This window comes from Arachis duranensis, chromosome 6 (assembly GCF_000817695.3).
Source record: "Arachis duranensis cultivar V14167 chromosome 6, aradu.V14167.gnm2.J7QH, whole genome shotgun sequence".
Classification (NCBI taxonomy): Eukaryota; Viridiplantae; Streptophyta; class Magnoliopsida; order Fabales; family Fabaceae; genus Arachis; species Arachis duranensis.
Genome location: NC_029777.3, coordinates 9,654,627 through 9,672,610, shown reverse-complemented (window position 1 = coordinate 9,672,610; position 17,984 = coordinate 9,654,627). Strand labels below are relative to the sequence as shown.

At 32.1% G+C, this 17,984-nt stretch overlaps 1 protein-coding gene across 1 annotated transcript; it reads left to right on the top strand.

Annotated features, from left to right (window-relative positions):
* The first annotated feature begins 7,628 nt into the window (after window positions 1-7,628).
* LOC107492691 (amino acid transporter AVT1A) lies at window positions 7,629-12,740 on the top strand. The gene is made up of 12 exons (XM_052262549.1): window positions 7,629-8,134; window positions 8,572-8,852; window positions 9,161-9,375; window positions 9,656-9,679; window positions 9,786-9,966; window positions 10,069-10,285; window positions 10,375-10,510; window positions 10,615-10,638; window positions 10,746-10,887; window positions 11,085-11,128; window positions 11,407-11,469; window positions 12,277-12,740. The coding sequence occupies exons 1-12, from the start codon at window positions 7,980-7,982 to the stop codon at window positions 12,367-12,369; spliced, it is 1,575 nt and encodes a 524-aa protein (XP_052118509.1). The 5' UTR covers window positions 7,629-7,979; the 3' UTR covers window positions 12,370-12,740.
* The last annotated feature ends 5,244 nt before the right edge of the window (window positions 12,741-17,984 follow it).

Sequence of the window (17,984 nt, the reverse complement as noted above, 5' to 3'; positions counted from 1 at the left end):
ATTTTGGGGACAAAATTCCTAATTAGGTGGGTAGGATGTAAACCCCGCTAAAATCGATAAACAATTAGTTAATAAATTAAATTTTAATTAGGGAAGCTAAAAATTCAAAACTAATATCAAAATAGGATAGAGTTCATTGAAACGAAAATTTTGATACCAATTTCGATAATATGGCACAAAATCGGACTGGAAGGGCCGAACCGGTTGAACTGGGGCCCAAACCGGGCCTGTGGGTCCAACCAGACCCATAATTAAAAAGAAGCAGCAGCTTCTTCTCTTTCATTTGCATCCAATGAAGCCAACAGAATTGGGGGAAAGGGGAGAGGAGATCTCAAACCCTCACAACCTTTGATCCATCATAACTCCTCCGTCCGGGCTCCGATCGCCGCACCATTTGCGGCCACGCGCTCAGCACGTCAAGCTCTACCTTTTTATTTGATCAATTTTACTGGTATGCCTCATATTTGATTCAGAATCTCTATTCTTCTTTCTTTGGTGAAATTAAAATCCTATAGTGAAATCTTGTCTAATTTTGTATTTTATGCTCAAGTTAGCTTCCAAGACTTGATGGGCTCGAGCTATTGAGCATATGGATACGGTAAGTACACCAAACCCTAGCTCAATCTTGTATTTATAATGAAAAAACTAAAATTGGAACATATATATGTATTAGGTGTAGATTGAGTGGGTATATATGCTTTGGAATTGAATTGGGAATATTTGGAGGCTTGTTGGTGATCAAAGCTTGGTTTATGGCTATTCTAATTGAGCTTGGAGGGGTTGTGTTTTATGTTGTGAGGCTGCCTTAGGTGAAACTAAGTGGTCGACCAAGGTATGATTTAAGTTTCGCACGTTTAATATTTACAGTGTTGTGAAAACGTAGGTCAGAGGAATCATATGATAAGTTGAAATTGTTAATTGTATTTATTGAGTAGTTTTGTAATGTTGTTGGAATAATTGTTGATGAATACATGTTGGAATTATGGGGTATTGAGGTTATTACTTTTATGCTCTTGGATTTACTTATGATGGATTGTGTTGATCTTGGTATATATGGTTGGTGTTTGTTAATAAAGAATTATTAATAAAGAGTTGATATATATGTGTCAATGAAGGGTTGAGTTATGTTAATGGAATTTAATTGTTATATGTTGATAGAAGGTTGATAAATATATGATGAAGGGTGGTATAAGTGAAGAGTTGATATGAATAAATGAGGGGTTATTGATGTATGAGGTAAATGCTGATAATTATTGTTGTTCAAGGTTTGTGGAATTGGTTAAAGGTAGTATGAACAATGGTTGTTAATGACATAGGCTGATATGGTATTAGAATGCAAGTTGTAATGGTAAGGAACATGAGTGATGAAAATGAGGTTTGGTTGAGAATTAGTTAAGAACCAATTTTTGATGAACTTTGGAAGTCCATAATTTACTCCTCAAGTCTTGGATTGAGTTGTGGTTTGTTGCAAATAAAAGATGGTTTTAAGAGCTTTTGATTAATATCAATTTTGTGAAAAACGGATTTTTGTAGAGAAAGTTATGGACATTGAAAATCTGGTGTATGAATCTATGTTTAGGAATGGTGAAAACTGGTTGCAACAATCTTCTTGGGCATTCTGCCCAATTTTTTAAAAGAACGCCCATCCACGTGCGCGCGTGGATCACGCGTGCGTGTGGAGTGGAATTTTGGCGACCCATGCGCGAGAAACATGCGTACGCATGTGATCATATCCACGTGTGCGCATGACTCATGCGTACGCGTGACTCGATGGATGCTCCACGCGTGCGCGTGGCCTACGCGTACGCGTGGATGATACCTGCTGCAAAAATCGGTTTTGACTATTTTTAAACCGATTTTTCATTTCTAAACCTCCATTTTCTTTCCTTTAAGGCTTAGAGTATAGTTTTAGGTTTAGTGGATAAAAGAAGCTAGGAAAACAAGATATCTTGAGGGTGAAGAAAGTTGTAAATGGCGGCTTATGAAGAAAATAAGAATGTTAACGAAGTTTAATGCTAAGGCTTGATACTTGATGATGTATTGATAATAAAATTGCCATGGCTTATGAATAATGATATCTGAGATACAAGTTTCCCTGAGTTAAAACCGTGGCTCTTCACCGCGTGTTCCAGGTTGATTCTCGATGCTCTGTTGACCCTACGTCGTAAGGGTGACCGGGCACGTATAAATTTTTGGGTATGGATAACCTCCATTGAGTGATTATATGATGAATGTATGTGAACTCGATGCATAGACTCTTGGGGATGCGCGATGGGAGACAGTCTAAGGTTTTCGGACTTGTCGGATTGGCTGGATAATCGACAGATGGGCCCCATCATCCATAGGACACGCATGCATCATATGCATTTGTTTGTTTTTTATTGTTATGCACTTCCTGGGTATGCCTAACTGATATATACCAGCTGTTACCTGTTATAATTGCTACTTGTACTATCTGCTCATTACTAGTACTTGAACTTGTTTGGTTGTTTGTTTCTGTTGCATTATGGATGATAGAGTTAATGAAGAAATGGTTTGGTGTTAGACTAGGATTGAAATTGAGTAAGTTAGGTAGATTTAGAATACCTACCCCTGTTTATGGTTTCTGTTTAGTAATTAAGTTGGATAATTGAATAACGGAGTTCTAGGATTGCCTATGGCATTCTCAGAACCTTATTTATTATCCACGTGGCACTTTTACCATGCTGAGAACTAGTGGTGTTTGCGGTGCGGTTTGGTTCGATTTTTGAGGGAAAAGCCATCCGATCCGATCAACTAATTAACGTGCGATTCGGTTTGGTTCGATTTTTTGTCAATGTCATCCGAACCAAACCAAACCAATTAAAATCGGTTTGGTTTGGTTTTGTTTTTTCAATTAAATAAAAAAATTCTACCATACTATTATGCAAAGTTATAACATTGAAATCGACAAACCGAAATAACACTTTTCTTATTGTATTGAAGTTTATATCATCTCTCTCATAAAGAGGACCAACAGTATTTCCAAAATTTCATAAATTTGGATAACACATATATAACTAGTTACATACTTAATGCTAAACTCTATACCAACACCAATGTTTAAATCCGAACCCAACCCATTAAAATTTGCACCATCTCTTGAAGAGAAGATTGAAAAAGGATGATGATGATCACTATGGAGAAGGGACAGATGCTGATAAAATTTCTTAAAAGAGATTACAAATAGGTCTTGGAGCTGCTTCTCCTGAGCTCATCAGCCCATCCATGGCACGGTGAGGGTTTATCTTGTGCTTCTCACATAACTTTGGCAAATACACTCCGGCAAGAATTTAAATGTAAGAGGATTTAATTTATGTAATATATATATATATTAAGGTGAATTTTATGGTAGTTATTATTCCAATAATTATGGACTTATGGTGATTATATATTTTGATGATAACACTTAAAAAGTATAGCTAAAATTAATGTTACATTCTTTTATTTGTTTGTATTAAAGTATTACAGTACCACAATACACTATGCTAACATAACCATACTTAATAAACATGAAAATTAAAGAAATATAAATTGAACTCAGAAGTAAGAACTGAAGCAAAACACAATAAGGGCATTTTAAATAAGTTAAAATTAGAACCATTTTTAAAAAAGCAAACCATTTGAAGACAATTTTAAATAAGCTAAAATTAAATTAATCACTAATCCAAAAAGAATGAAAACCTGTAGAAGTTTTCAAATCCTCCTATGGCAACCAAACAATAGGCATTAATAAGTTTAGAAAATACTCCAATTTCACAATTATTCTCGAATTATAGTCTTGCAAGGAAATAATATACATTCAATATCTTATCTCAAAAAAGCAAAAACAAGTTCAAGTAAGAAAGACTAAAGTAGGGAAGGCATATATGATTGCTTACTAGTTGCCATGATTGAGAATAACAGAGATCTTTAACCAAAATAAGCATATTGAAGATCTGCAGCAAAAGAATGCGAGTTAGGAAAATAACATAAAGCATCCATGTTCTGTATATTAAAATTATGCTCAAATAGATACATAACAAACTTCATATACTGAATATGTGGGATACATATCCCCAACTTAGCTTCTACCTAATCATGCATAATCAAGCTATATAGTTTGGACGGTTTAGCATTGGATTTTAGCAAGCCAGCAACAAAACCAATAATAAAATAATTCATCAAATCAACAATGAGAGAATATTCATATTCATGTATATTTTTTCCTAGAACATCATAACCAAAATTAAAAGTGTTATAACAAATAGGACAAATTATTTTGTAAAGCTCTCCTTGATAACTCCATCAATGGAACTGTCATAAAAAAAAAATTCAAAATCTGCTTAAATTAAGAGGTGACAATGATTAGTAAACCAGCAAATAAATTTCCCTAAACAAGTAAACAGAACAATATATATATATATATAGCACAACAAGGTAATTTGTGGCACCAAATGAATTCCTTATGGCAATTACATCAGCACACAAATCTCAAATCCAACAATTAATTATATGTAAAATGCAGTTAAATATACATTACACCTTCTCTAACAATCAGATCCTAGAACCCTAACAATAAAAAAACACACCTTCTTTAACAATAAGAACCTAGAAGGCTAGAACCCTGACAACTAGAAATAATACACATTCATATGCTAAAACCCCCAAATACAACAAACTACATAAACAAATACAACAAACTGCATAAACAAATACAACAATCAACAACAATTAGCAATTTCAAAAATACACTGAACATAGAACATAAATTATTCAAACAGAATAGTAGAAATTCAAACAAAATAAAATTATTAACAATTTGAAAAAATCATCAATAAACAAGTGAACAATCAGCAACAAATAGATAATACATAGAACAGAGGTGCTGGGAGGTGCAGGTTCGGCGCTGCTGGGAGGGGCTGGGTTCGCTGGGAGGGCGGCTGGGAAGGATTGAACGTCACCGATGGGTTCGCGCTGCTAGGAACGGCTGAACATCGCTGATGGGTGGCTGGTCCGACATGGCACGGCACTACTTGGCACTGCTGGAAGGGGCTACGAGGCGCAAGTTCGGCAAGACTGGGAGGGGCTGGTTTGACGGGACTAGGTGGGGCTGCGAGGTGATGGGAGAGTGGGAGGCAGGGCTGGGAAGGGCTGGGGAGGCTCGACTACGAGGGGTTGAGGTAATGGGGCTTCATTGAGAGAGAGTGGCTGCGTTAGGTAAGGAGTGTGGAACACTAGGTTTCTGATCTAATAGGGGTGGGTGGGGTAATGGTCTAATGGATTTTAGGGTTTTTAAGTTGACCGGTTCGGTTCGGTTTGGTTAAGGTTTTTAGTGTTAGAACCGAAAACTAAATCGAACCGCATAAAAAACAGCAAAATATGATTTTTTCGATTTTTTCGGTTGTCGGTTTGTTCGGTTATTGGTTTTTTTGGTTCGGTTGATCGGTTTTGCTCGGTCTGGATCGATTTTAAACACCCCTACTGAGAACCTCCGGTTCTCATTCCATACTGTGTTGCTGTTTTTCAGATACAGGTCGAGAGACTCCTCGCTAGGCGTCTGGATCTTGAAGCGAAGTAGTTCCTGGATGTATTTATATTTATGTATATATATGTGTTGCTTACTCTTCAAGTAACTTGTGTATGCTTCTCCTTCTAGAGGTTGAGGGAGAAATATGAATTTATTTTGGTATTTTGGGAATACCTATGTATGTTCATATATATATATATATAAGTTGAGGGAAAGATAGGAGTTTACTTTGGTATTTTGGTGTACTTTGGGAATGCATATATATATATATATATATATCCTCCGATCAGCATTAGCTTCGCAGGCTGAGTCAAGAGCTAGTTATACTGTTTCCTTGGTTTTTCTTTACATCTTTGGTTTACCTTTATCATTTTCCTATTAGATTTCTTAGTACGCAAGTAGCCCTATTCCTTGAGCGTTGCGCTTTTCATTTTGCGATTTTTGTTTACCCGTTTGTTTCAAGGCTCCTAGTATACTATTTTTTATACATATATGTATATTTTTACTGTTAGAGGTTCGTAATACCTTACTGTCTCAGTCTTATGACTTAAGCATAAGATTTAATATAGTAGGATGTTACAAATAAGGTTTTTCTTTTATCAAAATAACACATTCGAAGTGGTTTTTCTTTTTTCTAAGGCAATGTGTGAAAAAATGGAAACATTATTATACAAAGTAAGACAAAAATATTATTTAAATGCTAAAATTAATTATTATTAATAAAAATTTATGTATTATATTTGTAGTTTTTTAAAATTAAGAGTACTTTTGAAAATACCTAAAAGAGAATTTTTTAAAATTAGTTTATGCTCATCAAAATTAAAAGTCTAATATAATTTTATATATTAATTAATATTTAAATTTAATTTTTATATTAATATCTATAATAATATTTTTAAATTTTAAAAATTATTTTACTAAACATGTTTATTGTTATTTGTATTTATTAAAAGTTATTTTTATTTAATTTACTAAATATAAATACTATAATTTAAAAAAATATTAAAAAATCACTAAAATTCATTATTTTTATTATTATTTAACCATCACTCAAATCTAATAATATACTTTATTCTATACTTTTAAATATTAATTATCAGAGTAAAAATAAAAAACAATAAATTTTTAAATTTTTAAATTTTTTTTAATTCCCTTTTAAAAACTAACTTTTAAAACCTTCTTTTAAATGCTAGAAAATTATTTAATTTTCTAATTTATTTGTGAGTAATACATACATTGATTATAATCACAAATTAAGCTATTTTAAATTAAATGACTTCTATAATGATGATCTTATTTATTGTTATAAATGCTAAATTGAATAAATCATTATTACTTTTGATTTAGAATATATTATCTTTTGTTCCTTAGATAATTATCTTTTGGATTTTAGATATATTATCTTTTGGACTTTAGATACTATTTTATTTCGGTTTTAGAGTTTAATGGGTGCCATGCTCAAATATAAATAGGCCTTCAGGATTTAGATCCCTAAGATACTAAAGCCGTCTTTGTTGCTCTTTTTCCATTGAAGAGTCATAATTCAGCCGCTTAGAGATATATAAGGCTTTGGTTGACGAAGATCGAAAGAACCACAAGATCCAAATTTTTTCATCAGTTCTTGATTTCTATAAATAAAGGTACGCTTCTGCACTATAATATTTTTTATGATTCAATATGGATGATCTGCATTATTGAAATTGATTTATTCCAACATTAAAAAGTAAAAATTTTATCCAGCAAAGTCTACGCATAGTTGAAAGTAAGATGACAAATACCTAATTATTAATTGATTTGAATGAAGTAATTAATTTTGTTCAATTTAAGAAGGAAATAGATAAGAAATTAAAAATATTTAAAAATAATTTAGCCCATGCCTATCGAAATTGCATCATCAGCGCCACCTCAACATGTTGCATGCTGAATCATCAACAAGTCACAATCAGATAGAATTGCGTGTTAAATAGTTGTCATTGATTAATAAAATTTGTATTTTTTTAATTATTAGTATGTACCCATTGGAAGACAAACTAATGAAATTCAAATCCGTTTAAAATAATGAGAATTATTATTGAGCAAGGTTCGTAGAGGACACTAAGCAAATGATGAGTGGTCCCATATTTCACGGATTGAAAGTGTGAGAAGAGAAGCTTACAATTGTCGAGCACTGGCTACGTACTACTGACCTCTTTCGTTCTTACACACGCCGCTTTCCAATGCATGCGTTACGCATTCAAACCCAATCCTCACCGTTCCTTTCATCTAAACCCTCACAAAATTATTCATGTTTTGGATTTTTCTTAATTAATTTTCAGAGCGCGCGCACTCACTCCCATACCGCCATGTCATTCATCTGGATCTCGTTCAAAAAGATAGAGTTTCTTTGATTTATTTGTTTGTTTCAGGTTTGAGTAGTTCAAATCAACTCAGAGATCAGAGTGCGGTAGCAGTAATGGTGAGAGGCTCTCGATCTCAGATTTCGTTGAATTATGATGGTAACGAAGACGAAGACATTGAAACCGTCAACTACGACAGTGGTAGTGACAATGAAGATAAGCTAGATCCGCCTGAGTCTTTCTCTTCTCGCCAATGGCCTCAAAGTTACAAGTACGGACATTCTTTTTCTTCTTCACTGCCATTTTTGTTTCCTGTGTTTGCTTTTCCTTTCTTAGAATTGATTCTAGTTACAATTAATTATGCATAATTGATTTGCGGTAATGTTAAGGATACAAAAAAAATAGCTAGAACTTATTTTATTTTACATTTAAATCACTTATGAGAGTTCTTGATTAATAAATTCTCCACTCTTTTTTGAATGTTGAGGGACCAAAGAATTATTAAAATAAAATAAAATAATTGTAATGGTTGTGTGAGGAGGGTGACTAAGATGGTCTAGATTCTTTTGGTTTACTCAACAGCTGTTGCGAGTATGGCACGTGATGTATGTGTGTAGCCTTTTGTGTCTCTGTTATTGGTTTCAGTTGATGAGGCCATTCACTATTATTCTCTGATTATGTGTTTCTTTCTTTTTTTTCTCATGACAGAGAAGCAACTGATTCTTACTCAATTGCTGCAGCTCCGAGTCTTGGATCATTTCTTCGAGGACCGAGTGTTATCTATTCAAGCTTCGTCAACAAGTCTAAGAGTTATTTAGAATTAGATGGAAAGGCTTCTTTTCTGTCTGGTCTGGGATATGGTGGTAGTGTGCATCAAGATGGGATCACAAGACAATCAACATGGTGGGAGAAAGCTTCAATTCAAATGCAAATTCCTGAAGAATTACCCCTTGGTTATGGATGCAACCTCACTCAAACAATTTTCAATGGTATCACATTGTATTTTATTTACTTGGTGATCCTTTTTTTCAGTAACCATGTATGCTTATTTAGATATATTAAAAAAGTGATAGTTATGGATAAAAGAAAAAAGGAGGACGTGCATTTGCCTTATAACAATGTGACTTAAGCTGTGCAAAAAAAGAAAAGAAGTTTGGGAATGGATATTGATTTAATAAGTCATATTGCGATGAAACAAGTACTTGTAAATAACTCCTGTGCTATTGCTTACCTTACTGCTTAGTTTTGAAATTCAAAGAAACTTACCATTTTGTGTGGTAATGCTGTACTTGGCCAGGGATTAATGTTATGGCTGGAGTTAGCCTTCTGTCTTCACCTTTAACGGTGTCGCAAGCAGGGTGGGCCAGCTTGCTGGTGATGCTTCTTTTTGCTGTTATGTGTTTATATACAGCGGACCTTATGAGACACTGCTTTGAAAGCAGAGAAGGGATTGTCAGCTACCCAGATATAGGAGAAGCCGCATTCGGGAGATATGGCCGTCTTATTGTATCGGTAACTTGTTTTTTTCTGTATTAAATTTGATTAAAATTGTCATGCAATATGTACTTTGATTAACATGTTTCTACATGGGGTATTCTTCTTCCTATTCTGTATCTGAAAGCCATGACAAAATGTGCCACACATGTTTTCTTTTCTGATTACTTTTGTTTAATGTAAACTTATAATAGGCATGGGAAATAATGCTCACACATAACGTTTTCACATATTCATACATTGATTATTGTAATATTCTATGTTTACTAACTTGGTTTAGTTTGGACTCACGTTGCAGATCATCTTGTACATTGAATTATTTGTAAGTGCTTAATCGCATACACTTCTTTTTCTTCTTTCTGGTTTTCATACAAAAACTGTATATTACTCTGCACTATTGGGTGTGAAATCTTGTTTCGTGATTGCAGTCATATTGTGTGGAATTTATCATCATGGAAGGAGATAACCTTACAGGGCTGTTTCCTGGATCATCGTTGGATATTGGAAGCCTCCACTTGGACTCCAAACATTTGTTTGGAATTTTGACTGCGCTTGTCATTCTCCCTACTGTATGGTTAAAGGATCTTCGCATAATCTCTTATCTCTCAGGTCCTGCAAACGCAACAAAGATTTGTTTGGTTGATGCATCTTTGGAATTTTTCGTCCAATTTGTGTTAAACTTACCGAATTTCTTCTAATGGTTTTCTGCAGCTGGAGGAGTAATTACTACAATGGTGATTATTATCTGTGTGATTGTTGTTGGGACAACTAATGTTGGATTCCATCCCAGTGGCTCTTTCCTCCATTGGAGTGGCATTCCATTTGCATTTGGTATCTACGGGTTTGGCTTCGCAGGACACTCTGTTTTTCCGAATATTTACCAGTCTATGGCCAACAAACGAGAATTTAGCAAGGCAATCCTTATAGTGTATGGTACCTGATTTTGTCACTTGCATGAGATAATAATTTTTCTTATTCTTTCTGATAATGACCAAGTCGTTTCTTCTTTGCGTGAAGTTTTATCTTATGTGTGCTTTTATATGGACTCGTCGCAATCCCGGGATATCTCATGTTTGGTGACGAGGTTTTGTCTCAGATAACATTGAACCTGCCTCCTAATGCAATTGCTTCCAAAATTGCCCTGTGGATAATAGTAAGAGTTTCATTCTTCTTCTTCTTTTTTTAACAGGGTTTTTAGTTTTCTTTCTAAACTTCTAATGAACTTCTGCTTATATTGTATTTTCATTTCTCTTTCAGGTACTTAGCCCCTTCACCAAATATCCTTTTTTTTAGCCACATGCTAATACTTATCTATGAAAGTAGAGCAAGGCTTGTTCATGTTCATGGAACTTTTTTAGTCTAAATTTTCCTTAATTTTAAACAAATATGCTTTGACCATGAACCCGCTTGCAAGGAGTCTGGAGGAGTTGCTGCCCCATAGAATTTCAAGTACCACTTGGTGTTTCATGCTCCTCAGAACAATGTTGGTTTTGGCTACACTTTTAGCTGCTTTTCTAATTCCTTTTTTTGGTAAGTCCTAGACTTTGTCTGTGTAAGGACGAAGTATAATAAGTTAATAAACTTCTATTGTATAGCTAATGTACTTCCAGTAAATCTTGAGTAGTGTTACATCATCAGGAAAAATTCAATTTTTTATACAAAACAATATTTCTCAGTGGATGAAAGAAAGTAGTTATACTCACTTACTCACTTTATTGTAATTTCAGGACTTGTGATGGCTTTAATTGGTTCTCTCCTCAGTACACTTGTGGTAAGCCAAGCATGCACTTAAGTCCAACATTCATCCTATTCAACATCTCATGATTTTTAAGTAGCATGCACATTCCTCCATGTAATTCCAGAATACATGTTCTGTAACTTTATAGGATTGAGTTGAGGGGATAATATATTGGAATATTAGTATTTGTTTATGTTTAGCTAATAGCTACAGCTAAATTACATTATTCAGTTTAGCAAAGTTTTTAAATATTTTTCTGCACATAGATGAAACTCGTTCGGTGAGTGATGTAGGAATGCTACACTTTTCAGGCCTTGATATTGCCAGCTTTATGTTTTCTGAGAATTGTGGGGAAAAGAGCAACAAGTACACAGGTATTATTGCATCTGATCATTTGAAGTTATAATTGTTTTTTCAACTGTGGCCATCTTTTGAGAAGTTTATGGTGATTGAATCTTACCTTCACCAGGGTATAGTATAGTTTGGCAATTAATGTCTGTGGGTTAAAAGTAGCTGCGAACAGATTCTAGTAGGGTTGATAATTATAAGAATTAATTGTTCATGTTTGCTGTATTGTAACATCAACTAAATAGCCTATGAGTCTATGACCAAATGCATGCATGGTGGTTTTCCATAATTTAAACAAAAAAATGAAAATCTTATTTTCTTGATGTGAGAACCATCTCTTCCAAAAACAACAGCTTTGATAGAGGCACATGACTAATGTTATGTCTAGACTTTTTTTTTTTTGGTCTTATACATTACACAGCACACACGGACACACCCACACGGACACACTACTACAGTACTACTAACATGAGTTCTATATTCCTCATTGAGGATTCGAACTTGGATGCAGCTCCCGGTGAGGCAGGTGATGCTGCCATTGATCAAAGGCCTCGGCTGCATGTTATGTCTAGACTTGAACAATACACAAATCCATCTTGTACTAAAAATTCATATTTTTTTTTCGGTTGACATAAAAATTCATATTTATATGTAGAAGAATAGTGTAACATAACAAGAAGTGAATCTTGGGCAGTTGGGCCTTTTATATGGGCTCTGAAACTATATTATAAACTATCTATTAAAAAGGTTTAAACCAGATTACCAAAAAAAAAAAGTTTAAACCAGTACATATGAATGGTTTTGTTTCTAACTTTCTTTACTGCCTGCATTAGGTTACGTTAAGCATCATAATAGCTGCAATTGGAATCGCCAGTGCTTCCCTTGGAACATATTCAGCTTTGTTGAAAATTATTCAGAGTTACTGATCGATATATTCAATGATTCAGCACAAGTATGGCCACTTCATCTACTGTGATTGCAATAAGAACATTCCTTTAATTTATCTTGGCATACAAATATCACATTGAGTTATATGGTTATAGGATATTCGGCCAGAAGGAGAGGGAAAGCTAAGGAAGCCAAAGAGAGAAGTTTGAATATGTTGCATCAAAGTACATTCATTGTTGAGAATTGCAGTAGCAATCTACTGCACCCGGTGAAAATGGAACCGAGCTTGTAAGATCAAATTTTGAAATATTCCATTCTTAAAAGCCGTTTACTTTTCGTTATTTGGGAGAAACGGCGCGTTTGTCTTGTTCAGCCTCTTCAATTTGATGTTGGATTGTATTCGTTATTAGCTCGAAGTTTATACATATTTTGGAGCAAAATAAATTAGAATTTAAAAATTTTTCAAAAGCACAAGATGTTAAGCCTTTTTTCTTTGGAAGGGGGGGAGGGAAGAGAGGAAGAACAGATTACGTACTATTTGCATAATATTTTGTTATTTACTCAATGATTTAATGACGACTAATCTTTCACTGTTTCATTTTGGAAGAGCAAAATCTATTACTCTCTCCTCTTTGTTAAGTGATCTTAATTTCCTATTACGCAATTCTTCATTCTACAACAACAACAAAGCCTTGTCCCACTAAATGGGGCCGGCTACATGAATCAAACTGCGTCATTATGTTCTGTCATTTATCATGTTTACAGAGAAACCACTTATATGTAGATCTCATTTGACCACCTCATGGATGATTTTCTTAGGTCTTCCTCTGCCTTTCGCCCCTTGTCCATCTTCCATCTCATCCACCCTCCTGACTGGATGTTCTATCGGTCTTCTTTTCACATGTTTAAACCACCTAAGACGCGATTCAACCATCTTTTCCACAATGGGTGCTACTCCAACTCTCTCCCTTATATCTTTATTCCTTATTTTATCCAATCGCGTATGACCACTCATCCATTTCAACATCTTCATCTCTGCTACACTTGGCTTATGTTCGTGCTCCCCTTTAGCCGTCCAACACTCCGTACCATAAAACATAGCCGGTTTTATAGCGGTGCGATAGAATTTACCTTTAAGTTTTAAAGGCACTTTTTGTCGCATATAAAACCAGATGCACTCCGCCATTTTGACCACCCTGCTTAGATCTTATGATTTACATCCTGTTCAATCTCTCCATTATCCTGCATGATGCACTTAAGATACTTAAAACTTTGAACTTTTCGTAGGATGTTTTCTCCAATCTTCACCTCTATATTAGGGTTTTCCCTACTCGAACTGAATTTACATTCTATATATTCCGTCTTGCTACGGCTTATGTGTAGACCATACACTTCTAAAGCTTCTCTCCATAACTCCAACTTCTTATTTAGGTCTTTCCTTAACTCTCCCATAAGGACGATATTATCGGTAAAAAGCATGCACCATGGCACAGGCTCTTGGATGTGCTCTATGAGTACTTCCAAGACTAATGTTAAAAGGTATGGACTTAAGGATGATCCCTGGTGTAATCATATACCAATAGGAAATTCTTCTGTCACACTACATTGAGTCTTCACACTAGTTGTAGCCTCATCATACATGTCTTTAATTGCACAAATATATGCGATCATTACCCTCCTCTTTTCTAAAACCTTCCATAAAACCTCCTTTGGTATCCTATCATACACTTTTTCCAAATCAATAAACACCATATGTAGATCCCTTTTATTACTATGATACCTCTGTATCATCCTTCTTAAAAGGTATACCGCTTCAGTGATAGATCTGCTTGGTATGAATACAAATTGGTTCTGTGTTACTTGAGTCTCTTATAACTAAAAGATTATCAAACACCTATAATGATTTTTTTTTTATGGTATGACTCATAAGCTTGATCCCTCCGTTCTATCATATGCAATTCTTCATTCTATTTTTGAAAAAAAAATATGTTCTTCTCTCTTATAACTAAAAGATTATCAAACACCTATAATGATTTTTTTTTTATTTTTGAAGTTTATCAGGGTTTGGTAGTTTTGTTAAAGAGATCAATAAGCTAAAAGAAGAGCAAACACGAAACAAAGATCTTCAAATTGGAATTTTAGTTTTGGTTTTGTTTTTTTATCTTTTCTTTTTTGAGATTATTAAATTAGATTATTTGATTTCAATTTTTTTATCATAGAAGAATATTTTCGTCATAACAATAAAAAAGAATGTTTGGTCTTTTAATAAAAATAGTTATAGGGATATATTTGTTTTTTATAATTTTTATAAAAGTATTTTTGTATATACAATGATATAATATTTTTTTAAAAAAATAAAAACCAAATACTGATATGAATAAATATAATCTATGTGGTAATTTTTTATTTGTCCACCTATCTTATCATCCTGATACATATTAATTAGTCACCGTATTGAAGCAAGTGCCACAATTTAATCCAATTTTATGGTTTTTAATTTGTTATATTCATTACTTATAAGTTTAAGAGTTTAGCACAATTTTAGTTCCTATAATTTAACTTAAATATTGAATTCGCCCCAATCTTTTGTTGTATTTGAATCCGTTCTGCGGTTCCTAAAGTTTAATTTGATTTTAACGTAGTCGTTCCTCTAAATTTTGGACAATCTGCCTCTGATCTTCTCAATAATTTTAGAAGTTGTCCTCCTATTAGTTCTTTCAAGATTAATATTTACACTAAGATATTTACCCTAGTTTTGGGCAAATCTAATATTAGATACACCTGCAATGATAGCGATGCCACCAAGCACATCAAAACTAAAAAATGTATAATTAAATATAATATTATAATTTGGTATAATAAATCATGCTATATGTACAATAAAAATAGTTATTTATATAGAATTTATGTTAAAATAAAAGATACATATTGAAAATTAATTGAATAACACACGTATTTATATATAAATATATAATCGTTGATTTAATACTTGATTTTTTTATGTGATTACTGTTTTCTTTTAGGCATGAAAAAATTTAACAAGTGTTCGGTCAAAAGATTAAAAATTTTATTTTGATACTTATAATTTTTTTGTTTTAGATTTGGTTAAATATGCAAGTTATCTATTTTGATTTTTGGTGTTAATTAGTTATCTATAAAAAAAAATATAGCATAAAACAATATAAATCAATGCATCCAATAATTTTGTTATATACATTTAAAATATATTTGTGAATTAAATATGGAAAATATACTATTTTAATAAATTTACTTAATTATATGTTATGATTTTAAATTTTTAATAGAAAGATAAATGTGTTTTGAGATAACTTAGTTTTTTGTACTATCAATATATATGGATTTTTGTAACATCCAATTAGATGTTAATGTTAGTATAAGTATTAAAGTATTTTTATATAATAATAGATATAAAAATAAGAGGAAAAACAAAAATGTTAAAAAAAAAACAACCAAACCAAATAAAAAATAAATAATAGAAATGCTTGAGAGGAGATTTGAATCTTGGTTCATATAGACTTACAAGTTACAAGTCCCCTTTTCAACTACTACACTAGAAAATTTACTCAATGAACTATGTGCATTATATATAGCATATAATTATTTAGGTATATATTAAAATTAACTATTNTCATAGGGACAAGGCAACTATTTTCCTCCCTTAGAGGGAAACCATAAGTAAATATAATATAAAAATATCAATTATAATTATATGATTAAATAAATATTCAAATGTGTACAAAAATATAAAAAGGTTAAAGACTCGATAAAACTAGTACTATTACTGACCATATTTATGTGGCCTTTCAAATAATGTGTGTGAAAAAAAATTGGATTTTTAAGTTTATTTTAAAAATTGTATTTTTTAACTTGTGGTTTAATTAAGTTTTTATATTTTTTTAATTAAATTCTTACATCGCTTTTAATTTTATAATTAGATTTTTTTTAATGTAAAAAATATTATAGTTATTAACTGAATATTTTTTTATAAATTAAAAATATTTATAATTAAGAATCTAATTAGATTCTTGATGACAACATATTTTTAGGGAGAAATATTCTGTTAATTTTAATGTTCTTGAAATGAAAAGAACCTAATTACAAAATTAAAAGTGATGTAGGGATTTAATTGAAAAGAAAAAATATAAAGATTTAATTAAAAATTTGATAAAACTGTAAAAACCAATAGAATAATTAAAACTATTTAATAAATCAGGTCAATATTAGTATTTTTTATTTTTTAATAATTTTCATAAATTTAAAACTATTAAGTAATAGAAAGAATAACAAATTTTATTTTCATAAATCATTCCTGGCTAGAAAGTAAAAATAATATGTCTATTATTTTTGTCATTAAAAGTCTCTTCTCCATTTGAAGTCAAGGCCCACATTCATTTTCTCATTAACCCTAAGCTGGATTTTCCTTTCTTAGGGGAAGGGGAAGATACACACTAGTAACCCTAACCGGGATCTGGATCTCTTTACATTTATTTATGTTTCAAAATAATTTCTCTTTATTTTTCCATTTTATTATATCCACATATTCAGAAACCTAGCTAGCTAGTAGCTAGACATATGCACACAAATGTAGCCAAACAAACAAAATAAGTACCATCAAGTGGCAAAAGTTTTCTGATGAATATGTGCAACAAATTGCTACATTCTTTAATTTATTTTCGAATTTCTAATATATATGGAAATTATTGATTACTATCATAGCCGCCATAGCTTTTTCAAGCAGTAGAAGAATCGGAAAAGACATGAAGTAATTTAACCTGACCAAGACAAGTGTAAACTGATAGAGAATGATCAAAGCCCACCCAACAATGCAAGTTGAGTGAGAGACAGAAAAGAAAGAAGAAAAGGTTTGATCCCACTAGCATGAGAGATGATAAACAAAATAGATGCAAGTTGTAGGAGGGAAAGAAAAGGGAAATATATATGTGATGGAATAACTCTTTTTTTTGTGTATATAACCATGACTCATTATCTTATTACTGTATAGTTAACTAAGATTTTTTCCTAAAATAGATTATATATTCTAGCTTATAATTAATTTCGGTCCTTGAATTTTAATTTGATGGTCATGTTTGCTTGTGTCGTTCTTTTCATTCATTGTCATTGTTATTAGCTTCGAAATCTTTTTAACAAGTTGCTTCCTATCTTTTTTTTTTAATATTCTTTTCACCTCCTAATAAGAATCCAAAGAATGGAAATTTATTAATAATTTTATTCACCCAATAAAAATCCTAAGAATTTACAAGATATTATTTCATACTTATACGAAGTAAGAATACTTTACTAAGTTGTTATGTCCACGTGTCAAATAGATTTTGGATATGATACTCATTCGATATGTATATTTGCTGTGTTCAACTATGTCTTAATAAAAAAAATCACACATTTGAACACACTTAAATTAACTAAATACCATCAAGTATGTGACCTTATTTTTAATATGTATTCTTGAAATAAGTTTAGAAATAATATATATTATTATTTATTAAAACAAAAAATATTTTAAATACGTTATATAATAAAAAATATTAAAAATAGTTAAAAAATTATTTTATATTTTAATAATAATAAATATCAAAATATTATTGTAATTTATTTAAAAAAATATTTTATATTA